The sequence below is a fragment of the Podarcis raffonei genome, chromosome 13 (assembly GCF_027172205.1).
Source record: "Podarcis raffonei isolate rPodRaf1 chromosome 13, rPodRaf1.pri, whole genome shotgun sequence".
NCBI classification, from domain to species: Eukaryota; Metazoa; Chordata; class Lepidosauria; order Squamata; family Lacertidae; genus Podarcis; species Podarcis raffonei.
In genome coordinates this window covers 41,328,333-41,352,936 of record NC_070614.1, presented here as the reverse complement: position 1 = coordinate 41,352,936, position 24,604 = coordinate 41,328,333, and the positions used below count along the sequence as shown (strand labels likewise).

General features: G+C 49.8%; 1 protein-coding gene across 4 annotated transcripts in view; it reads left to right on the top strand.

Moving 5' to 3' along the window:
- Window positions 1-23,579, top strand: part of FBXL19 (F-box and leucine rich repeat protein 19) — a 30,544-nt gene extending 6,965 nt beyond the window's left edge. For 3 of the 4 annotated variants that reach the window (XM_053360847.1, XM_053360844.1, XM_053360846.1), the window contains 11 exons: window positions 1,116-1,320; window positions 3,533-3,757; window positions 3,890-3,976; window positions 7,122-7,337; window positions 8,593-8,625; window positions 9,421-9,561; window positions 12,345-13,069; window positions 16,889-17,052; window positions 20,029-20,190; window positions 20,911-21,129; window positions 22,512-23,579. In XM_053360847.1, the coding sequence (XP_053216822.1) occupies window positions 1,147-1,320; window positions 3,533-3,757; window positions 3,890-3,976; window positions 7,122-7,337; window positions 8,593-8,625; window positions 9,421-9,561; window positions 12,345-13,069; window positions 16,889-17,052; window positions 20,029-20,190; window positions 20,911-21,129; window positions 22,512-22,735 (2,370 nt within the window). In that variant the 5' untranslated portion in view covers window positions 1,116-1,146 and the 3' untranslated portion in view covers window positions 22,736-23,579. The remainder of the gene's footprint in view (window positions 1-1,115; window positions 1,321-3,532; window positions 3,758-3,889; window positions 3,977-7,121; window positions 7,338-8,592; window positions 8,626-9,420; window positions 9,562-12,344; window positions 13,070-16,888; window positions 17,053-20,028; window positions 20,191-20,910; window positions 21,130-22,511) is intronic. The other variant, XM_053360848.1, reaches the window with a different exon arrangement.
- The last annotated feature ends 1,025 nt before the right edge of the window (window positions 23,580-24,604 follow it).

Genomic DNA, 24,604 nt, shown 5'->3' with positions numbered 1-24,604 from the left:
CCCCCTCCAGTAAAGTGGCTTGCTCCTAAGGGGTGTGAAGTGTTCCACCCCTCCCAGTTCTGTTTCGGACAAAATCTAAAGCCATGGCCATATACACAGGCTTCCTGTTTATAACAAGAAGCATGTCAAGAGCTCTCTGTCGCGTGTCCGGAGCATTTCCCTGATCTTGGAGAAGAATGAAAGTCCTGTGTGTGTGTGTGTGTGTGTGTGTGTGTGCGCACACACACGCGCACACACACACACACACACAGAACGATAGCACAGAACAAGCTGCTGTAGGTGAAGTTGAGCAATGCAGTCTGTGGCAAAATGAGAGCTGCAAAATGAGGCTCTTTATTGCTCGCACCAAAGAACCAGGCTTGACTGAAAAGTTCTGCAAGATGTCCGGGTTTGTCGCGTGACCTGTCCTAGCCTAGACGGTGATGGGATGCACTGCTTTGTGGTTCCACCCTCTGTGGGGTGCTAAGGTTCTTCACAGGCTCAGAGTTGTGGGCCCACTGCAGACCCCAAGTTCCCCGAATCTGCCAAACTGCAGGTGCATATTGACGCTGGACCCCTCGTGCCCTTCACCCTTCCCAAAGCTGGGAGGGACACCAAGGCATCCTGATGTAGTGGGTTGCCCCAATTTCACTTTGAATGGGTGCAATATTTCTTGACCTGAACTGTTCATTCCATGATGCCTTGATGATGGGGACGTCTGCTCTCTGCATCTGCCCTGTTGCGCAGGGCTGATCAGCTGTGTCTGCACCCTCCTTTTCATCTGAGCCACATCTTTGCTTGGCCCCTACATGACATCAGATGTAGGGCAGGTGGCCTTGGTGCGTCCATCATGACCTTGCAGGCTGCATTGGAAATCTTGGCAGTCTTAGCCAGGCCTGTGAGCAAAGGGTTTCCACCGCTCCAGTTTCTTCTTCCAGCGTATTGCACGTTTAACAGTTTCCTCCCCTTGACGATTATGCCAGGATCTCGGTTCACTTGTTTTTGTGTTTCAGTTTGCCTCTCTCCTCTTCATCTTGGCGGCTGCCACTTTCCTTGCCCACCTGCCTGCCCGCCTTGGAAAGCGGTGGCGCGCTCATCGCTTGCGCACCTCTCTCTCTCTTTCTCTCCCCTTGCAGCCCAGAGAGTAGCTGAAGCGGGACGTAGCCAATGTCGTCCAGCAAAGGGGCGGGGGCTGGAGCTCGCCGGCGGCGGACGCGGTGCCGGAAGTGCAAAGCTTGCCTGCGGTCGGAGTGTGGGGAGTGCCACTTCTGCAAGGACATGAAGAAGTTTGGGGGGCCAGGGCGCATGAAGCAGTCCTGCCTCCAGCGGCAGTGCACGGCGGTGAGTGGGGAAGTGGGAGGGAGGGTGGTTTGCAGGGTGGGTTTCTGTCCAGGGTTTGGGGCTGCTGGTCCCCCAACTCCACCGTGGCAAATAGAGGGGCAGTTTGGCACAGATTGGTAACGGAGGTGCAAAAAAAACCCCCATTGGTTTCATTAAAGTTTTCACGGAAAAACTAATATGCCCAACGGCAAAGTGGTAAGGCACTGGCTATCCAATAGCGGCATTCAAAGTGTGTGTCACTATTCACTCCAAAATGAACTGGACTGCCATGCCGTATGAGAGTCCAGAGTCACCTCTGTTAACTTATAGGAGAGGACACTAAAGTTCAGTAAAGGTATCTTCTTAGATCAGTGATGGCCACACTTGGCCCTCCCGGTGTTTTTGGGCCTACAACTCCCATCATCCCTAGCTAACAGGACCAGTGGTCAGGGATGATGGGAATTGTAGTCCCAAAACACCTGGAGGGCCAAGTTTGGCCATCACTGCTCTTAGATGATTCCTCAACAACATCTCTTTTGTTGCGTCAATTTCTCTAAAAGAGCCCAAGACCATACCTTTCATCGACAACCATCCAACGTGGAATATGAACTGTGTTTCCAGTTATGTCCATTTTCTAACTTGCCTGCCCATGAAAGAAACATGACAAGTGATTTCTGGGTTAATTGAGATGTGCTGTGATTTTAAATTAGCTAAGAAAATTTGAATGTGATTTTAAATGCGGCATAAGTTTCTGGTCCTTAGGATTGTGAAGGTAAATGCCGCCAAGCCTGCATTGAGGGAGTCTTCATAAACTCTCATGCACTCCTGGTTCTCTCAAGGGTTGAGGCAGGTCATTAAAAATGCCGGCTGCATCTCTTTTCAAAGTCCTCATTCTTGCCGCATGTTCCTGTCTCTTCTGGCTTTGCGTGTGACTCTCAGATATGTCAGGCGTGTAGAAAAAAAGTGTGGGGTACAGTTCTAACCGGGGTTTAATAATTCAGGATGCAGGTGGGAGGCTTGGCATGGAGGAATTCTCCATGTTTACCAATATATCTGCATCTGTGCAAGACCACACTGCTCCCTACATATAGAAAGCTAGTATGTTAGGAAGGGAGACTTGAAAAGTGAAAGTGTCCTGCTTGACATGCTGGCTTAATTACTTTCTACATGCAGGATTTGTTGTATTATTATTATTATTATTATTATTATTATTTCTACATAGGAGGGCTTTCACATATTCAGTTTGCCTCACGTGCTCTCTGATGTGTCAGCGCTGTCCCTCGAGCTATTTTACTGCATGTTGGAACCTGCTGAGCGTTGCATGTAAAACCAGATCACATCATGTGAGCGAGTGAGGAACTTTGCAGAGGAGCTCTCTGCATCTAAACAGCTGCCATGTCAGGCAGAAGAGCTGCAAGCCGGCTTTTGCTTGCAGGGAATATGTTTGTTTGTATATGTGAGCATTCGAAGATGCCTCCCGTCTCCCAGTCCTGGAATTGTGCAGCCCGGGAACTGAGTTTATCGCATGATTTGGGTTTCTTGTTTCGCATGTTTTGGATCTGCTTTCTATAGGCTGCAGGAGACTTGCTTGATTTGAAGCAAAAGTAATCTTTGATCTGTTTAGATGCTGCAAGCCGCAGTTATTCTAGGAGCCTCCCACCCGATCATTTCTCCCCAGTCTCATAGAAGGTCCCATAGCAATTGCTGAATGTTGTTGTTTTCCTGAAATATCTGTAGAGTGGCTTGTCCTGTGTTTCAAAGTCTTAATGCCAGTGATTGCCCCTCTTATGAAAGCTCAGGAACCCAGTGCTCTGTGTATGTGTGGGGGGGGTGTGTTCCTTGTGAAAGAATTACAGAATCATAGAATTGTCGAGTTGGAAGGGACCACGAGGGAGCCTTCGAGGCAAAGCAGGAACCTACCCAACGTGGGGCTTGAATCTGCAACCCTGAGAATAAGAGCCTCATGCTCTACGAACTGAGCTACCCCAGTTCACATAGAACGCGTTTTAACCAATACTTCTGATGCAAAGTTTAGAACCGGGCATTGCATTCAGTGGCGAAAAAATGCAGTGCGTTCCCACGAGCACAATGGATTGGGAAATTGCCAAAGATAGGCTTCTTCAGGCATCTCAGTTAGCTGCATGGGAGAGCCGCTGCACGCATCTAATGTACTGTCGATTCATTGACTTTTCCCGCAGTTCCTCGTTATAACCTGTTTCTGTGGGGTGGGAAGGAGCCTCACATGAGTGAACCCCCATCCCTGCCCCCGACCCTCCACCCCTGCCCCTCACTTCCCACCCCTCTCTCGTTGCAGCCAGTTCTACCTCACACGGCCGTGTGCCTGGTGTGTGGGGAGGCCGGGAAAGAGGACACAGTGGAGGGCGAAGAGGAGAAGTTCAACCTGTCGCTCATGGAGTGCACCATTTGCAACGAGATTGTGCATCCGGGCTGCTTGAAGGTGAGACGGAGTGAGTGAACGAGAAAGAGAGAGAGAGAGAGAGAGAGAGAGAGAAACTGGCTCTTGCAAACGACAACAACAACCCCACTCTTTGGGCCTAACAGATGCTGTCACCCCTTTTCTCTTTTGCAGATGGGGAAAGCCGAAGGGGTCATCAACAACGAGATTCCAAACTGTTGGGAATGCCCCAAGTGCAAGAGAGAAGGCAAATCGATGAAAGTACGTCTGGGTCTGCTTTGCAGTGCGGTGGGGGCGATGGAAGACCTTTGCACGGCCAGCCCAGTGTGGGCTGGGGGCCATCCGTGCCCTGCCAGGCCAGTCTTGCTTTGGGAGGCTGTGTGTATGTGCTGGGGAGGGTGGGCATAATGGAGCCAGGTTTGTGTGTGTATCCTTTCAGTTTGATTTTGCCCTTTGGGCTCCTTGCCCTAATTAGCTGCTTCCACATCCAGGTTAGGCTCCTAGGTTCTGTGCTTTTCCCTCGCCCCCTCCCAACCAGCGCTGGGGGGAGTGATGGATGGTTGTGGGGCCCTGAGCGCAGGGAATACGCGGCCTGAAATTCCGCACACCCGTTCCTCGGCTAATCCACTCCTGCTCAGTATTTCCTGTTGTCATGTGGAAATAAACTCTTCTCGAGGCCTCCTGGCCCACCATCCTCAAAGAGAGTGGAGCTGCTTGTTGCCTTGGTAGAGTCATGCTTCCAGACCTCATGAGGCAAAGGGGGTGCTGAACCACTGGGCCCTCAGATTTCTCCCCAGTGAATCGTCACCCGTATGCAACCGGATCTCTTCTCCCCAACCAGGGTCTTCTGTATCTAGATATGTATTTATAAAATGGCATTCCCCTAAAATGGGGTCCTAACAGCTTGTCTGAAGCTTAAAGTGGAAAGATCCACTCAAATCTCCTGAGGAGGAGGTTACGTACAGCGAAGGCCATGTCCCAGTTCGGAGCAAGTTTTATTTTTTCAGCTTCCAAATTCCAAAAATGAGGGGTGCTAAAAAGTTGCAACATGACTTGGGAATTCAAAAGTTATTCTGGTTTAATTACCGTATTTACTCAAATGTAATGGGTAATTTTTTTGGCCAAATTACGTCCTGAAAATTAGGGTGTGCATTAGATTTGATGGCGCATTTACATTCGCCAGCAAATACTTTTTTGGCTCCAAGGTTTTGATTTTTTTTTTTTTTTAAGTAATGTTTATTAAGGTTTTGGAAGATTACAGAATTGAAAAAAAGAAAAAAGAAGAAATGCAAAAACACAAAAAATTAAAAACAATTAAAAGAAAAAAACAAAAAAAAACAAATCAATCCTTCCATAACTTATCTTTCATTTGCTTGTTTCCTTGACCTCCTCACACCTCCCTTTTTTGTATTCTAATTCAATTTGCTATTTCAGCAAATCCTTTCCCTCTTTGTTTTTATCCTAATAATTTATCTTAATATAATGTAACTCTACATTCTCACCAATTAACAATCTATTTTTTCTTAATCTTTTATAACATTTCTGCTAAAACCACATAACTTCATTCCAACATCCTTCTAACATTCCTTAATTTTACAATGTTTCTGTAAATAAACTTTAAATTTCTTCCAATCTTCTTCCACCGACTCTTCTCCCTGGTCTCGGATTCTGCCAGTCATTTCCGTCAGTTCCATGTAGTCCATCACCCAAGGTTTTGAAAATTGAGGTGCGCATTAGATTCGATGGCACATTAGATTTGCGTAAATATGGTAATATTTATTTTACTTACCAAACAAAACTAAATTGTGTGTAAAAGACATAGAAATCATATACTGTAAATGTATTATATGTTAATGTTTTATATATTAGCATTGTATATCAATACTATTATTATTGTTGTTTATTTTTATTTTTATTTAGCATTAGCTGACATGTTCAGAAGATAAAATTGAAATTATTTGATTCTCGGAAAACAACTTATATGCTTCTTCACCAAACATAGACTCACCAAGCTAAATGTTGTCCAGTCACAAAAATAATAGCAGATTTGAATTCATCACACTCAGAAACGTATTAAGATCCCTCACTGAAGAAATTTTTCAAAAATTAAGTTTTGCCCTCTAAAATTACACTCCCTACATGTCCCAGCCAACTGTGTACCTCCAGGAGGCAAAGTAATGTTGTGGTTGACGTTCTGGTGATGATAAATATAAAAGGGCACATTTCCCATTTTGGAAACTGCCCATGAGGAGCAACATTTTGAAAAGGCTGTCATGCTTTGCAGGGGAGAATCTGTGTGTGACAGTGGTGATGTCTCCCCTGCCTGCCTTCCGCCAGTTCTTTCCTGTGAGTGCCTCAGCACGAAAAGATTACAAGAAATCAGGGTGGATTTGATTTAAATCACGATTTAAATCACTAGTCAGTAAGACTTGATTTAAATCATTTTCTTACAGAAAGACTCATTTTTGCTGGTATAATCTTAATATTTACAACCAGATGAAGGTTTCGTTTTTGGAATAATAAATTTTCAGAGTACTTTTTACAGTTATATCAAAAATTACTGATTTGTTTATATTATTAGAAACACATATACAGATAATTATGAAATTATTGTGAGGTTTAATAAGTTAACTGTTTATATTTGGATAGTGTTTTCTGCTGTACTTTATTGGAAGGAGAAAAATAATCATTTCCTTAATAATAATTTAAACAATTTATTTAACTAAAGCAATAACATAGCATATATATACAAGTTTGTTAACTGATGTGATTAAACAATTAAAAAAAACTTAGAATGAGTTTCAGCACACATGAAAAACTTAAAACAAATGACTATAATGTAATTTAAATAGAAAATTATCTTTAGAAAGATCTTTCATCCAAAAACATTTCATTTTAAAAGTCTGATTTAAATTTTTAAAAATCAGATTTAATTTAAAATAAAAATAAAAAAACCATTGATTTTTTTATCCACCCAGCAAGAAATGCAAGAACCTTGTTCTTTCCACCTTCCTTTTTTTATCTTCCTTTGGAGTCCCTGAGCAAAACCAGTGTTTGGCTCTTTATCTGCCATCTGGAAAACATGTTTACGTTCGTCCACGCTCAAGGACAACTTGCCGTGTTTAAAATAAAACTCCCCACGTGTGTTGAGCCGTCTGCAAGTGGCCGCATCCTGCTGCTGTCGGGTCTGTGCCCAGTGCAGGTGATCTCTGTCCTGCTGCTCTTGAGAGTCCTCTCGCTTTTGCCAAAGCCCATCCCACTGTCCCCCTGTTCTCTTCCGGTAGCAGGAAGCGGCTGGCAGGCTGCTTGCCCTCTTCCTTCCCCTTCCCTTGCTCCATCTTGCATGCAGGTGTATTGTGGCTGCCCGCTAACTGCCCCTGCCCCTCTCCCCTCCTTGCACCCGCAGGACTCGGGCGACGGCACGGGGAAGCGGCGTTCCGACAACGGCGAGGACGGCGTCCGGTGGAAGCTGACGGACGAGCCTGCTCAGAACAAGAAGAAGTTGGCGCCGGCGCCGCCTTTGCCCCCGCCACCCACGGAGGAAAGCCCGGTTCAGGCCGGGGCCCACAAGCGGAAGAAGGAGAAGGAGCTGCCACCCCCAGACACAGGGCCCAAGAAAAAGGTCAGAGGCTGCCGCTCTGCCTGACGGATGTTGCGTGCCTGGCCAGGGACCCAGGGCCCTCCCTGCCTCTCCTGGGGTCTCCAAGGTGGCTCTGGGCACCACAGCACCCCCCTGAGACCCTCCTTCAGTGCCAACCAAGCCCCTCTATCTTCCTGTCCCCTTTTCTTTTTTTACAATACCTTACAGGATCTTTCCTGCCCTTTTGGCGGGGGATGGTTTGATTTCAAATCAAGGTGATTTAAATTGGCAAGGTCTCAAAGGGCGATTTAAATCAGGGAGCCGGTTCCTCAGATTTCCAAATGTGTCTCTGAGCCCACTAAACGTGGAGGGCCCCTGGCCTCGTAGGATCACCCCACTAGAAGACTCCACCTGGATCATACCAATGGTCCATTTTGGCCAAGCATCCCGTTTCCTGGCAGTGGCAGATAGCTGCTTCTGGGAAGCCCGTGAGGAATGTGCAAAGGCAATAGCCCTTTTCCCGTTTTGTCTCAGAGCAGCTGAGATTCTGTGCCATACTGCCTCCGAGCGGGGAGGTTCTTTCTGACACCCCTTCTTTCTTTTGACCCAATGGGGTGGGGGCCAGAGGAGGGACAAACGGCTGTTCCTAGAGATCTGAACTGATGGCTTGCAGAGGCCTTTTGAAATTAGGCCTGAGATTGCATAACGTGAGGTTGAGCTCTGTTATTCCTTCCTACTGAGGGTGAGATCCAGGAGTTCCAGTTCCCTCCTGGCATATTGGAGCAGGAATGGGGCATGTGTTTCAGCTCCAGAGCCAGATCAAGAACTGGCCTGCCCTCAGCACGCTGTTTGGGGCAGGTGTATGGGGCTGCCCACCTATCAGTCACTGGGCATCAGGTGGCAGCTTCTCAGACCCGATGATTGGTGCTGACAGTCAGCCCTGCTTTGTCTATTTGCAAGTGTGGTTTACATTGGACCCTGCAAATGGGAATTTTTACTCCTCCTTCCTGAGTTGTTGATCAAGCTTACGGTTTTGGTCTTCTGCGCTGATGACACTAAGAGGGATGGGCAGAGGGGAGAGCTAGCTTATTCCTCCAGAACATCCCATCGCACCTTTTTTCTTTGTTTCTTTACACCCAGTAACTTGCTGCAGCTCCTTCCCTCTCAGAGATGGGACAGCCTCCCAGCTTGCCCTCATTCCCAAAGGCCTTCCTTTGCCCTCAAAATCCTTATTGGGTCTTCTGAATTAGAGACACTGCAGCCCAGAATTCCAACAGTCTTCTCTTTTCTCTTGCAGTTAAAAGGCACGCGGGAAAAGCATTTGAAGAAGGTGAGTGCTTGTGAGTTTTCTCACCCAGCTTGATTTCATGGAGCAAGGCCAGGATAAGATAACAGGGGGATAGCAGGGGGAACCAGGACACGGAAGCTGTGCGGAGAGAAGTGGAAAGGGAGTGACCTGCTTACCAGCATGTGAGTGCACCTTGTATTTCTCTAGCACATTTGACCAAGACGTGCGCCTGTTCTGTCCACCAGCATAGCTCTTGCACAACATCAGGTCGCAGAACCTCCATTCCATCCTCCTCCAGTCTTAATCTGCACTAACTGGCAGCTTTTTAGGATTCCAGGCAGGGAGTCTCTCCCAGTCTTAATGGGAGAAGTTGGGACTTTCTGCATGCTAAGCAGATGTCTGACTGCTCAGCTTTGGCCTCATCTGCTACCTAGTCTCAAAAACACCCACAGCGAAGAAGAGTCCACCCCCCACCTCCTGGGGCTGTTGTCTTTCTGCTGTCAAACAGCTTGTGCTGTTAAGGAAGTTTCTCCTAACCTTTAGCCACAATCAGCTTCCCTGACATTTCCTTCTCCGTCCTCTAGAGTGGCAGAGGCCGAGCCTGCTGCATTTTCATTGGGCAGAATGCCGAGCCATCTCCCAGGCCCCAATCCCATTCATATAAACCCAGGGGGCTGCTGTTGTCAGATTCCAAACGGAGGTTCACACAATTCAGTGCACGTTTTTCTCAAGTCGCTTGCATGTCCTAAGACGCATCTCTCTTTCTCTAGCTCACTTGAACTTTTGTGTGTGTGTGTCTCTCTCTCTCTCTTCTCTGCCCGCACCTTTCCTTTCCAGGCCACTGAGCAGCAGCCCGATGGGAACAAGTTGCAATCCATGCAGACCTGGAGCCGCATGGGCAGCGGGGACTTTGAGGTGAAGGGCACCATCTCCCACCCCTCCATCCACTTGAATCAGATCACCGCCAGCGACTTAGAGGTGAGAGGTGGGGTTTAGCTGGGGCATCTGTGAGTGGCTGGCAGCCTTCAGGCACGTAGGAAGAGCCTTGCCCAATCAGACGTAGGGGAGGCCTTTTGGGAGGCCCGAAAAACATGGATGTGAAGACAGTGGGTTTCTGCAGTGCCTGGTACCGAGAGAGGCATCCTGCAGAAGCAGAAGCAGTTTCATATGGTGAAAGGAGAAGAACAAGTCCTTGGTTCTGGCTGAGGCAGGAGATAGGAGGTAGCTGGGAAGCAGCAGCCTTCTCCTGTTTCAAGGCTGAATTTTATTTGTTTATTCTATCCCACCTTTTCCCATGGAAACAGACGGCAGCAATACGTGGCTCGTCTCCGTTTTTGATCCCCGCAGCAGCCCTTTGACGTAAATTAGGCTGAGAGACGACACCGCTCCCAAGGTCATCCAGTGAGCTTCAGGGCTGAGCAGAGACCCTTTTCTCTCTTTTTTTCATACAAAATATGTTCTCACTGAGCTACAATCCCACAAAGGTGGGGGGGGGGGGGAACCTGCCTTCAGGAAAAGTGGGCTGGGATTCTCTGCTAAGCACATTCTCAGTTTATTCATTGCCTTCATTGGTCTCTCATCCAGGCACCGGCCAGAGCAGGACATGCTGCGCTTCCCAGGTGCCTTCATACCGTAGTCTGATGCTGTCACTTAAGTGGGCACTCCACCCCCAAAAAAATTCTTGCCGGTCCAGCTGGCTTCCTGGGCGCCCCAAGTGATGCATCCATTTCATGTGCGTCGCCAGCAATCCCACAGACTGCGGCAACGGCTGCCAACTTGGGAGGCTTTAAAAGGGGTTTAGTGGAATGGATGGAGGATAAGGCTCCAGAATTGCAGTATGCCTTTGAATACCAGTCGCTGGGGATCAGGAATGAGAGAGTTGCCCTGCTCATAGAGTCATCTGGTTGGTCAATGTGAGAACAGAACACTGTGGTGTGATTGATCTGGTCCAGAAGGACCGCGCTTGTGTTCCCTTTGGCCACTAGGTGGGGCTGCAATCATATGACAGGGAATATTATCCCACCTGACCATTTGGGGAGGCGGGTATCCTGCAAACGGACAGCTCCCCAGGCTGACCCGGCACCTTCCTAGCGGGATGTCAAATGCACACAAGTGAAGGGCACTGAGATACAGCTGCGAATACAGGCGTTTTCGATTTTCACAAACACGACGTGGTTTCTTGATCCTTTACAACTATTTGATTTATAGCCTGTCCATCTCAAAGCCACAAGGCAGGTAACGTCATATTGAAAACACTAAAATGCTCCTTTAAAAAATTACTGACCCTTAACATCTCTGGCTATTGGTTTTTCTAAACTTGCCCGCTTTGTCCAGAAGGTTCCCCAACTTGGGCTTTGGTGAGTCTCCAGGCAATTTTGTTGATTAAAAAATGTTTCTGTCTTGTCTTCCAACAACAAGGTTCCCCAAAGTGCCCTGCAAGCAACTGTTTGAAACAGTTTTGTTACAGAAACATTCCAAAGCAGGGCACGGCAGAAAAGCAGCATCCAGTCAAAAACTGCTAAATGCTTGGTCAGAGATGCTGCTACGGCAGCAAAGTAGATTCCTTGCCCACCCCCATGGTTAGATTTGTGGAGAAAGTGGTATCAACCTCCTATCTGAAGAGGGGTGCAGCTGGACCTGGAGTTTTCTCTAGAGACCTTAAATAATCACCCACCTTTGTGGGTGCATTCTCCATAATCTAACCTGGACGTTACGAAGGCAGCCGGATCACATAGAGGCCAGACTTAAAGGGCTTGCTCTCTGTTGATCTTGGGAGGTGGTTGGGGGTTGGTGAAATGCTTTATTCAGTCCGCTTGCATCCCGCCTTGTCTTCTGTTGTGGAATTCCAAGCAGACTGTACTTGGGAGCCCTGAGCCCAGGCTGTGTCTCTTGAGCGATGAGAGTTGTATTTCATATATATCTAGGATAGCGGGATGCTGGGATCTTCCCTCCTGGCAAGAATCCATTGTTTTGAAACGAGTATGTCAACCCTACCATTGGTAAGCGCCAGGTCTGGATTGACCATAAAGCAAAATAAGCACATGCTTAAGGTATTAAGGGAAGGGGGGGGGCACCACAGAAATTTTCCATTGCTGGATTTACCATGGATTTACAACTTCACTTTTCAGTTCACAAATTCTGAGACAAAATCTATCTACGTTAATTCAGCTGTAAGATAGTAATTAAATTGTGTGTTTCATGGAATAAAGTGGAAGTGTACAAAAAAAATAGACATTGTCCATCTTACTGTATGTGTTATTTCATTTCAAACAATTTATTATACGGTTTCTACTTTTAATTAGATATATATGGGGGTACCAAAATCCTTTGTAAGTGCTTAGGGCCTCTAAAGGTCTTAATCCGGTCCTGGAAAACACCCTCTGGAAGGGAGATCCTAGAATCGTAGAATTGGAAGGGACCACGAGAGTTATTTAGGCCTAACCCCCTGCAGTGCAGGGATCTTTTGCCCAACGTGGGGCTTGAACCCCTAATCCTGAGATTAAGAGTCTCATACCAGCTGAGCTACCCCAGCTTCTTTTTCAAGACAACATGTGATGAAAAGGTCCAGGCAGGGTGGGATTGTGGTTCCCTCCAGAGAGTGGATTCCCAAGACACATCCACCCCCAGCCAGCATGACCAATGATCAGGGATGATGGGAGTTGTAGTCCTGCAAGCAGGGAGGGCATCCGGATGAAAGCCAAACCGAGCTAGCGACCCAGGGCACAAACTCTCTTGACTACCTTTCTTTCCTTTCTCGCCAGAAGCCGAAGGGTCCTCCGGGCCCCCTAGAGCCCTCCACGCAGTCGGACAAGTCCCACCAGCGGGAAAAGTTGGAGCGCTTCAAGCAGATGTGCCAGATGTTGGAGCGGGTGAAGAACAGCAGCAGCTCGAGCTCCAGTTCAGACTCTGACTCCGACACGGACTCTCGGGGCTCGGACGGCTCCAGCGGGGGGGTGTCGAGCCGAGCCGCCTCCCCAGCCACCCGCTCCCAGCGCCTGGCCGCCCTGGGCTTCAGCGCCAGCGAGGACGACGAGGAAGAGGACGAGGAGGAAGAGGAGGAGGCGGCGGAGGGTGGGCGGCGCAACGGCAGCTCAGAGACGGCGCGCAACGGCAAGCAGCCGAAAGCTCGGGGGAACTCTCAGGAGAAAGAGAACAATCACCGCCCGACCAGCCGGGGCAGCGAGCGGGCCAAGCAGCAGGCGGGCGGGCGCAAGGCGGGCCGGCCCGCCGGGCAGACGGGCCTGCGCATGGTGGCGCGGACTCAGTTCCTCAACTGGCCCCTGGTGCCCTCGCCGCCCAAACCTCTGCTGCAGCTGGAGCGGCACGTGGTGCGTCCGCCGCCCGACAGCCCTGAGCCCGACTCCCTGCCCTTGGACAGCGGATCCGACCATATCATGCAGCGGGACGTTTGGTTGGCCGTCTTCCAATACCTCAGCTATCGGGAGCTGTGCGTCTGCATGAGGGTGTGCCGGACGTGGAGCCGTTGGTGAGTGCCGGGGTGGCTGGGGGCTTGCCCGGAGGAGGAGCACGGGGAGCGCCAGAGAGGTCCCGGGAGCGGGGCGGGGTGGGGGAGCAGGTTTTAGGTCGCGCTCGTACAGCTGCTTCTGCGTTCCCTGAACCGCCTGGAGCCATATTGTTTGGCAGACCCAGGATGGGCCTATTCAGCACTTGCGTAACCTGCGAATGGAGATGACGGGGAGACAGGAGTGTGAATGCCACAAGTGCTGATGGTGACACCGACGATCTCAGGATGGGAAGTAGAGCTGGGCAATAATCTGGTTTTCAACATCGTGCTGTATCACCAGCGAAACGTCACAATATTCTGATATCTCACGATGTCTGAAATAAGGATGTAGAGGTATTGGCTGACTTCACGGTTTTTCCTGCATTGTGATTTTTGCTGGCACCTGCTCTTGTGATTCTTGTGAGTTGAGCCAGCAGAGATAACAGGGGGTGCAGAAATCGAGAGACGCGTTGGCTGGCTTCACGGTTTTCCCCGCATTGTGATTTCTGCATAGCACACGTACACGCATAAGGTGCTCCATGATAGATTGCCAGTTCAAAAGTTATGAAATGGATATCACAATACGAACTTCAAAACCGGTTTTGGACGATGTATCGATATATCGCCCAGCCCTAATGGGGACTGCTGTGTCTGGAGGGAAGACCGGTCTGCGTCAAGGAGCCTTGTCATGTTCTGACGGAGATTTTCTGCCTGAGCTCACGCGTGGGATTTCTCTTGGCGAGAGCTGCCCGTGTCATGAGCGGGGGGCTTATTTCTCCTCGCACTGAGCTGTGCATGGCACGGGAATGAAGGGTGACCACGCACATGGGGTAAAACCAAGGGGGGCTCTCAGGGCCACTATATTGGAGATGTCCCTTTCTTGAAATCCTGGACAGCTGCTGCCAGTCAGTGTTGCCAGCACTGAGCTAGATAAGCGCAGTAGTGCGACTTTATGGCAGGCAGGTTCCCAGGTGCAGAGGCCAGCCTCTTCACACGTGTGCTCCTTGTTTCCTGGGTTACGCTCACTGTTTCTCTTTATTTGCTCAGTATCCTAAGGAGTTCTAATATCCAAGGAGCTCAGGGTGGCTGGTTTCATTTCTCTTCCTCCCTCTACTGTCACCCTCATGAGAGCGACCGGGCCAAGGTCAGTTATGACCCAAGATCTCGCTGGTCTCAAGGAATGCTGGGAAGTCCTCTCCCCCTAGATAGGCCGAGCGTCCTTGCTGGACATGGTGCTTTTGAGCAGTTTCCACCAGCCTGGGCATGCTTTGTAAAAGCAAGCAGCAAAAGATGACCTTGATCTTTGGAAGTTTCAGCTGTGGGAAGGAAGAGGCCAAGGTCAAGGAGACAGAAATCAGAACAAACGCAGTGATACGCACTTGAGGTTTCTCTGTACGTGATAATAAAGGCTTCGGGGGTTTAAGAAATTGCCTTATCCTTCTGCTTTCAAGCCCTATTCATCTTCAAGGCTTCTACGCATATCTATGTCAACCATCTTATTATTATTATCATCCATTTTTGGCAAAGCAAGTAGTAAGAAACAGGAGTCAGTGGTGGGGAAGGCAGAACAGTCTTACACAGGAGAGGTTCAAAACTCAATCGCCAAGTACAGTTGCCACATTCCTCCCTGTGCTTGCCATCTTAGCCTGCTTTGGTGTCATTTGCCAGCAGTGTCTTGCCATGTGGATTGGTGGCAGGGAGGTGTTTTCTTCATGCCATTACAGAAAATTCCCACTGTCTTGCAGGTCGTCCTGCTGTGCGCAGGCAAATGGAGCAGCTCCTTCTACGTGGCAGACCTCTTCTGTCTGAACATGGGGTCTTTAGCTATGTAGCTGTCAGAACCTAAAAGTGGGCTTAAAAAAAACCAAAACACTTCCTTTTTTAAAAAACAACAACTTCCGCCTTGCTAGTTTCACTTTCCGATGGGCAGGAAACAGCTTCCCATGCCCAGCCTATGCGAAACGTATCAGGGCTATGGGAATAGAGGAAAAGGGGTGGGAGCATTCATTTGTATATTCATTGCCTAATGTGATGCTCCATTTTGACTTCTCAAGAGTCATGTTGGCATAACTTAGGGTTGCAGCTTGTCCTTGGCATGCAGAGGGTCCAATGTTGAACTCCCAGCATCTCTAGTTAAAAGGATCTCTAGCAACCAGGTTTGGGAATCACGCCTTTTGGAGACTTTGGGTTTAAGACAGAAAGAAAGAAATATTAGCAAAGATATCCAAAAATTAAACACTGCAGAGGGGAATTTTGTATTGGGGAGGTCCAGCTATCCTTCTGGAAAGCTAGTCTGCCATTTCTGATGGTTTTCATTGAGGCGCTCCATCTCTCTTGGCAACTGCTGGGTCAAACTGCAACCTTTGATCAATTCAGGGTTGATTGATTACAGACCAATACAGACACTTCCATTTAACTGAGCAACACAGAATTTTTAAAAAGTTTTTTCTTAATGCAGTTATAAAAGCGACAAGTGGCAGATGCAATATTCACTCTCACTCTAGGCAGGAGTAGGAAGGCTGTTTTTGCACAGTGTTTGTTGTGAGAGATGTGTTCACCATCAAAGACCAATGGAAGGATGCCTTTCCCCCTCCAGAACTGTTTTCCCCCCTTCTCGTTGTTGCATGCAGATGTAGGCAATTGACTTGATATGATGGGTCATTTAAAAACTCATTGGATTGACTTAAGAATTTTTTTTAATTGTGCGGCTGTCCTGCTTCTGAGACACAGTTTGGAAGCAAATGAATGAAAACTTTAGCTCAGGAATGAAGACCCTGTGACCTTTCACATGTCTTGTGAATGAACCCCACCCCGCGCCCTTAATAGCCTGTAATGGGTTTTTACCAGCCAGCTAAGAGGCTGGTCTCTTGTGTTTCCATGCTGGACGCAGAAGAGGAAAACCCCTTTCTTCACAGCCAATGCACAAAAGCAGGATAGTAGCCTTAAATTACCTCTACCAAACAGGATGGCAGAGCTGAGAGAGAGAGGCTTCTCTTCCTTTGCACAGGACAGAAACCCAAACGTCCTTGGGAAGGAAGGGAAAGATTTGCCTCTCCACCTCCACCAGCCCACTGAATTTTTGGTCGCCTGTGGCTACTAGCCAAGTTAGGATCAGTGTTTGTCTGAATGTCAGTTTGCTGGGAATCCCAATTGGGAAGAGTTGCTGTGGCACTCGGGTCCTGCCTGCCACCTTCCTGGAGGCACCTGCTTGGCCGCTGTGAGAGCAGAGTGCTGGACTTGGGCCTGATGCAGCAGGACTCCTCCTACATTAAGTACAATCCCGGATGCGGGTGGCGCTGTGGTCTAAACCACTAAGCCTCTTGGGCTTGCCGATTGGAAGATCGGCGGTTTAAATCCCTGTGATGGGGTGAGCTCCTGTTGCTCTGTCCCAGCTTCTGGCAACCTAGCATTTCGAAAGCATGCCACTGCAAGTAGATAAATAGGTACCATTGCGGCGGGAAGGTAAGTGGCGTTTCCGTGTGCTCTGGTTTCCGTCATGGTGTTCCATTGTGCCAGAAGCATTTTAGTCATGCTGGCCACAGGACTGGAAAGCTGTCTGCAGACAAGCACTGGCTCTCTCGGCCTGAAAGCGAGATGAGAGCCGCAACCCCATAGTCACCTTTGACTGGTCTTAACAGGCCAGGGGTCCTTTACCTTTTTTATATATACAATCCTGGATCAACCCACCAATTCTAAACCTTTTAGCCCTGCTAATGAACGATTGCACACAGATGTGTTTTTGCACCCCTGCCATCTCCTAGGCTGAGTTCTCCCCTTCTGCCGCTCTTCCCCTCGCCCCAGGTGCTGTGACAAGCGGCTATGGACGCACATTGACCTGAGCCGTCGGAAATCCATCACTCCCTCCATGCTGAGCGGCATCATCCGCCGGCAGCCGGCCAGCCTTGACCTTAGCTGGACCAACATCTCCAAGAAGCAGCTAATGTGGCTTCTCAACAGGTTGCAAGGTATTGTGGGTTTTTTGTGGGGTGTGTGGGGTGTGTGGAGGAGCACTTACACCCCCTTTGCTAATCAAAAGTCTCAAGGTGGCACACAATGATTTGAAGTTAGGCAGTGGTTTCTAGTGAGCGGCAAAAGCGGCTATATGAGCACACAGCCCAGTTGCAATGCTGCTGCTGGATCTCTGGGCCATGGCAGGTCTTGGCAGAAATCACCCCAGCCTGCAAACACCTGGTGTAGCAGGTGGATGTTGTGGCTCCGAGGGAGTGTCTCTTTCAGCTTCTGTTTCCCAGCAGCCAGAGGCTCTGGAAGGAGCAAAAGTGCTTACACACCTACACACCCCGCCCTGGTCTTCAGATATTCCAGTTACTGTTGTTATCTGAATAAGTAGCTCAGTTAGAGCATGGTGCTGATAATGCCAAGGTTGCAGGTTTGATCCCCATAAGGGACAGCTGCATATTCCTGCATCTCAAGGAGTTCATAGAATCATAGAATCAGAATCATAGAGTTGGAAGAGACCACAAGGGCCATCGAGTCCAACCCCCTGCCAAGCAGGAAACACCATCAGAGCACTCCTGACATATGGTTGTCAAGCCTCTGCTTAAAGACCTCCAAAGAAGGAGACTCCATCACACTCCTTGGCAGCAAATTCCACTGTCGAACAGCTCTTACTGTCAGGAAGTTCTTCCTAATGTTTAGGTGGAATCTTCTTTCTTGTAGTTTGGATCCATTGCTCCGTGTCCGCTTCTCTGGAGCAGCAGAAAACAACCTTTCTCCCTCCTCTATGTGACATCCTTTTATATATTTGAACATGGCTATCATATCACCCCTTAACCTCCTCTTCTCCAGGCTAAACATGCCCAGCTCCCTTAGCCGTTCCTCATAAGGCATCATTTCCAGGCTTTTGACCATTTTGGTTGCCCTCCTCTGGACACGTTCCAGTTTGTCAGTGTCCTTCCTGAACTGTGGTGCCCAGAACTGGACACAGTAAAAGTGGACGAGATGATCCTCAGGGTCCCTTCCATCTCTATGATTCCATGATTATTATTTATTAAATAATTGCAGGGAACCAGGCAGAGGGGCTTCTCGGTAGTGGTGCCCGCCCTGTGGAATGCCCTCCCAACAGATGTCAAGGGAAAAAACAACTATCTGACTTTTAGAAGACATCTGAAGGCAGTCCTGTTTAGGGAAGTTTTTAATGTTTGATGTTTTATTGTCTTTTTAATATTCTGTTGGGAGCCACCCCGAGTGGCTGGGGAAACCCAGCCAGATGGGCAGGGTATAACTAACTAACTAACTATCTAAATCCCAGGGCAGTTCACAAAAAAACAAACAAAAAAGCAAAATGAGAACAGGAAATACATAATACAGAAACAAAAACAAACCAATAAAATCCCCCCTCCCACAAATACATTTAAAAGGCCATAGAATGTTTGGTCAGCTAAAGGCCTGATTATAAAGAAAAGATTTTGCCTGGCACCTAAAAGGCAAGGCGAACTTCCCTGGAAAAATCATTCCACAAATGGGGAGCTACCACAGAAAAGGCCCATTCTCGTGTTGGCACCCTCCGGACCTCTCACATAGGGGACACACAAAGAAGTGGCTCCCTGTCACTGGGCCTCAGGAAAGTCATTGAGAAAATAAGCCCAGCCAGAAGTAGACTTGAGTTGTCGGGGTTTGGCATATGACTTTCAGGAGTGAGTAGTAAATAAGTTTTTGGGGCCTTGTTTGTTAGGAGGTGGGAGATAATTGGCTAAAGGGAATGTCTGGTGTCCAGAAGGGGGACTGTGCCTAGGCTGTACCACCTTATTTTACTTCTTTAATGCATTTGCATCCTGTTGTACCGCACAGAGAGGCTTTCAAGGCACCTTACAAAAATTATCACAGTCAAAATGATATCCGTGTTTGTTTATTCGGGATCTGAAATGTCCCCATGGCGACAAGGTTGTCCAGGTGGCATTTCCTGCCTTCGGCCTTGGTTTCCTTGGCGATGTCTTGGGAGGGAGGCCTGATTGATTCAGGGGCAGACACTTCTGATAGAGGCGGGAGCTCACTTTATGGAGTGGTCCCTCCCCATTCAACAGGGGGGGGGGGAAACACCAATCCTTCTGCATGGAAAACCTGTCTGGTCATGAAATTGGGATGAAAAGAAGATAAGAAGCGAGTGGGGATGTTTTGGAGATGATAGATAGATAGATAGATAGTTAGATAGATAGATAGATAGATATGAAAAACGGCATGACCAGGAAAGGGGTTCCCTCTTCATCTTCTCCTTGACACCTTCATGCCCCCCCAAATGTACTTTGTTTTGAGCAAAGGCACCAATTGGATGGGGTGGGGGAGTCCCCACACCCTGGAATGAACCATGGTGTCAAATCCCTGGGTTTTTTTATAATTATTTTTTAAAGAGTAAGTTTCTAGCATTTGAAGAACCTGCGATACAAGACAAAATATTTCCCTGCTTTTTCAAAATGAGAAATGAGCCTGCTTCCTCTTTCAGCATTTTACTTTACAAACAGGCGCCCCAGGAAAAAAATTCTGCTTCTGGAGAGGAGCATTGAATCAGGAGAGCCAACCCTCTCCCCCCACACTCCGAGTCTCACATGGAACAGCCCAGCCACAGGTGTCCCACTTCAGTGAGCCACTCTGCCTTGAAGCAGGAGGTGGTTTGGTTGGGTGGGCAGCAGGTGGAGGAGATGGGGAGCCAGGGTCACGACCCAGGAGCAATTCCATACACAGGGGCAAGTCTCCTACACTCTAGCCTCTGCTCTCTGGGTGCGCAGAAGTCAGTGCCCCCCCCAGTCCTTTGCCCTCCAGGCTTCCTGCCCTCTTGACGGTGGGTGCGAGGGTATATTTTTTTAGTGGGGGGAGACCCTGAGCTGCGAGGCAGCACTCGTCACTTCTCAAAGGAAGTGGGGGCAGGACCAGCTGAAGGTGCAGAGGAGAACCTGAGTGACAAAGTGTCATCTCCTCATCCCCCCCAGGCCTCAAGGAACTCATCCTGACAGGCTGCTCTTGGTGCTCCGTGTCGGCGCTCAGCACAGCCAACTTCCCCTCCCTGCGGCTCCTGGATTTGCGTTGGATCGAGGACGTCAAGGACTCTCACCTCCGCGAACTGCTGTTGCCTGCCCCGGATGCCAAGCCGGGTAAAACGGGGCGTGCAATGGGGTGGGGGTGGAGAGGCCCTTTGGGGAAGGGCCCGCAGCCGACTCTGTTCCTTTCCTTCATCAAACTGCAGGCATAAAATAATGGATTGTGTTCCTTGCTCTCCCTGCAAAATTCTTTCAGGACATTAGACATCATTAACTGTATATTACTGACCTGCAGGTTTCAAACAATTGCTTAAAATTTGCAACCAATCACGTTCCATCCTGATTCGTTTTTTAGGTACCAGGGGATTTTTTGTTTCATGCGGTATAGACAACAGTCCTAGCTAGCTTCCTCTGGTAATACTTGCTAAGAGAAGGGGATTTGTCTGTACTTAAGGTGATCCGTAAAAGTGGGCCCCTTGCTCATCAGCCTGGAATCTTATTTCTTTATTTTTAAAAAATACCACACCGTCCATTGCCTTGTTTCTGGGGTGGGTGCTTCTGTTTCAGGGGCAGCCAAGGCGACGCCCTCTCAAAACTGGACTACAACTCCCATCAACCCTTGCCATTGGCTCAGCCGGCTGGAACCGATGGGAGTTGGAGTGCGGCAGCTTCTGGAGGGCTTCCTCGGATACAAAATCTGCAAATGCCGTTGAAAAAACCTCAAACTGCCACCCTTTAACAGCAGCTTGAGCTGGCCGCCTCCGAAGGGGGTTGCGCCCTCTGGCCCGGCTGCCCCGCCTAACTCGCCTGCTTCCTTCCCCCTGCAACCGCCAGGCCAGACCGACAGTCGGGGTCGGCTCCAGAATGTTTCTGAGCTGCGGCTCTCTGGGCTGGACATCACGGACTCCTCACTGCGCTTGGTGATCCGGCACACGCCCCAGCTTGCCAAACTGGACCTGAGCCACTGCAACCACGTGGGCGACCAGTCTGTTAACCTGCTGACTGCTGCTAACTCCCCACTCCGAGAGACCCTTGCCGAGCTCAACCTCGCCGGTGAGTGTTGGGGATTTCCTTCCTCTCCCCGACTGTCGTTCCTCAGTCTTCTCTCTTACCAATTTTGATTTGTCTCATTTATATTCCACCTTTCCTCCAAAGAGCTCAAGGTGGCAAACGTGGTTCTCCCCCAGCCCATTTTGATCCTCACAACAGCCCTGCAAGGCTGGTTAGGTTTTTGGATTTTGGATTTAATATCCCGCTTTAGACCTGAAGGAGTCTCAAAGCGGCTAACAATGTCCTTTCCCTTCCTCTCCCACAACAAACACTCTGTGAGGTGAGTGAGGCTGAGAAACTTCAGAGAAGTGTGACTGGCCCAAGGTCACCCAGCAGCTGCATGTGGAGGAGTGGGGAATCGAACCCGGTTCACCAGATTACGAGTCCACTGCTCTTAACCACTACACCATACTGGTTGACTGTCATAAGGTCAGCTTTGTTGGCGGGTGGGGATTTGAACCCTGGTCTCTCCCAGGCCATAGTCTCACTACACCATGTTGACTCTCTCCAGGTTGCTCTGGTACCAATCCTTTCCTGCTCTTTAGGCAAGTCTTATCGTAGGTCTCCACCACTGGCCCCTTTTGGGTCTTGTGCTGCCTATGCAAGCCTCAGTCGTCTGCCCCCTTCTTTCCCTAGCCAGATCTGAATGTTGCAGGGAATGGTTGTCCTTAAACAAGAACAACAACAACAACACAGATGTAATTTTTATTGTTACCTCCACCTAGTCCCAAGCACAGCCTCAGAACTTCCAAGTGTGGCTCAGGAAAGAGACAAGAATGACTGCTTCTTGTCAGGAGGCAACGCAAAGAGCAGCTAGACAACTGTCAGGGTGTATCAGCCTTATAAGTGTGTGCTAGTTTTACAAGTTCTTAAACTATCATGGCTCCCAGCCATCCCCCCAAATCCTAGGAATTATAGTATGTTCATTCTATGCTGAGAATCTAATTAGAAAGACCAGTTCCCATAGTTCCCTCAGCCGATGAAATTACTATTAGGCCTGTTAAATATGTAGTGAAGATATGCCTTCCACCCTTAGAATAAGTGAACTTAGATATTTCCTATGTATGCCACCTAAAAAACCCCAAAAAACGTACATGCCACAGGCATGTTTGGTGGGTCGTTGGCTTGAAAAACTCCATCCCCGAGACCTCATTTTTTGCGTCCTCACTTTCAAATTTCCCTGAATTCTTGCAAGCTGCAGATTTAGCCTATAGTTTGCTTTTCCATGCTGAGATAGTAATCTTGCCTTTTTGGAGGGCGGAGGCCTGGTCCCTGTTCCTTTGAGAACGAACCTGCTTTCCCCACACCAGGGGGGATCTGAAGCAAAACCTTTATTCCTGACTTTTGACCTGCCTGTTCTCCCTTTCCCTACCCCTTCTCCGCAGGGTGCAACCGGCTGACGGATCAGTGTCTGCCCCTTTTCCGCCGCTGCCCGCGCCTCTCCCGCATCGACCTGCGCACCTGCCACCACGTCACGCCCGAGGCCTGCGCCCGCTTTGCCGAGGACTCTGTCTCCAACAGCACCTCCGTCCCCCCGGCCCCTGGCTCGGCGCCTCCCGGGCCCCCTTTCCGTTGCCCCGAGGAGAAATTGCTGCTGAAGGACAGCTAATACCCGCCCTGGGGTGGAGGCGCAAGGGAGACTCTGCCTCGCCAGTCGGACAAACCGGACGCGGACTCTGAGAGAACCTTTTTACTTAAAGCCATGCACTGAACCGGAGTGGCGTCTCCACCCCCCTCGACGTGCGCAGCTAAAGAAGAGGGGTGGAGGGTTGTGCTCCCCCCACCCCACCCCACTCCCCACCCCTGCCAGGGTGGGGGTCGGCCGCCTCTTGCTCCACCCCCACCCCTCGTTCCAGGACAGAGCCACGGAGTAAGTGGGGCCTGGGGTAGCCTTGTTGCTTTACAATGCTGGGAAAAGGCGTTTTCCTCCTCCTCCCATCATGCACTGCGTCGTACTCTCCGCCCCCCCCCCAACCCCAACCTGTCTGTGCCGCAGTCGGTACCACGGTCTCTTTCTCTCGGGGTGAGGGGGGTTGACACACAGCCTTGAAATGCTGGCTCAGGAGGAAGGCAGCTTATTTTATGGTGTCAGGTTATTTTTCTCACTCCGGCCCCCTCCCCGATGCATATGTGCACTCCAACCTCCTCCATCCCGCCCCCCACATGCTGCCTTTATGATTTTGAAAGTGTGCGTGCCTGCCTGCCTGTCTTTCCCCCCATCCCTCCCTCCCCAAGCACTCATTTTTTCAGTGCGGTTTTTACAAAGGGTGGGGCGGGGGAGCCAGGCAGCTGATACTTCGATCCCTCCTGCCCCCCCTCACTACACACCCACTGAAATTCCGTCCGCCCCACATCCACTGGGAGGGCACAGGCTGTGGGTCGCCACGCATGCGCGGGGGCTGAATGTGCAGGCGGTCTCCCGCGGCCCAAATCTGGACCCCGTGTTCCTGGCCCTGCAACATCCCCCCCCCATGTGCGCACATGGCAATCCGTACACATGCCGTCTCCGCTGCTGTATTGTTTACACACGCACACACAATCGACATACACGCATGCGCGTGCAAGCTGTATGCGTGGAGAGACTCCCCGAGGAAAGTCTGTCCCACAACACTTGCCTCCCCGTCTTTAGTCCCCAGCCCCTGCCCCCCCCCAAGTTCACTGGTAGACCATGCAGAGACTCAGAAGCTTGGGATATCCTTCCCAGAAACGCTTCAGATCCACCTTGTGTGTCCCTGTGTCCCTGTGCGGAAACGCACGTCAGAAGGCCGCAAGGGAGCACGCAAGGCCAAGTGTGACATGAAACGTCCTGTATCTCTCAGCGCTACCCCTTGCGCATGCAAGGAGCTCGTAAGGAGGGAGCGCCTTGAAAGTGCCACGGCCCTTCACATTTGCGCAGGCAGACACGGCGCCTCTTCTGCCCTCTGTCTGCATAGCACAGCTCCTAAGGCCTCCCCCTCAGGACACCATTCTCTACCGCAAAGGTAATGTTGGAGGAGCCACGTTGATAAATTAACACGAGGAGCATCCTTCCTCCGCCTCCAGTCAGACAACTTTGGGGGTGTCGCTCTCAGGAGAGCATAAAAAGGTGGCCGCTTGCACCAGTACATGTGAACCACGCACCAATTCTCCACCCTCAACCCCCCCAAGCACATATCCAAACAGCCCTGCCTGCTGCCACCCCCCTTGTGTATTCCTCTTCCATCCCATCCTGGCACCTCCGCCTACCATTCCACTCCAGCAGTATTTCCAACTTGGAAGTCATGATCCTTCCTTTCTATCTGCCCCCCCCCCCTCTTGGCCAGTAATGTGTGTCTGTGCCAGCCCCTGGGGGGTTGGGGGCCAAGCAAGATGAACGGCTGTCTTGCTGTGCTTTTTACTTTTGAAAACCCCTCCCGGGAGAGGAGATGCCGCTGTCTGCCCTGACGCCCCCCCTTCTCTGCCAGCCCCTCAAACCCTTGTCCCACCCCACTTTCCTTCT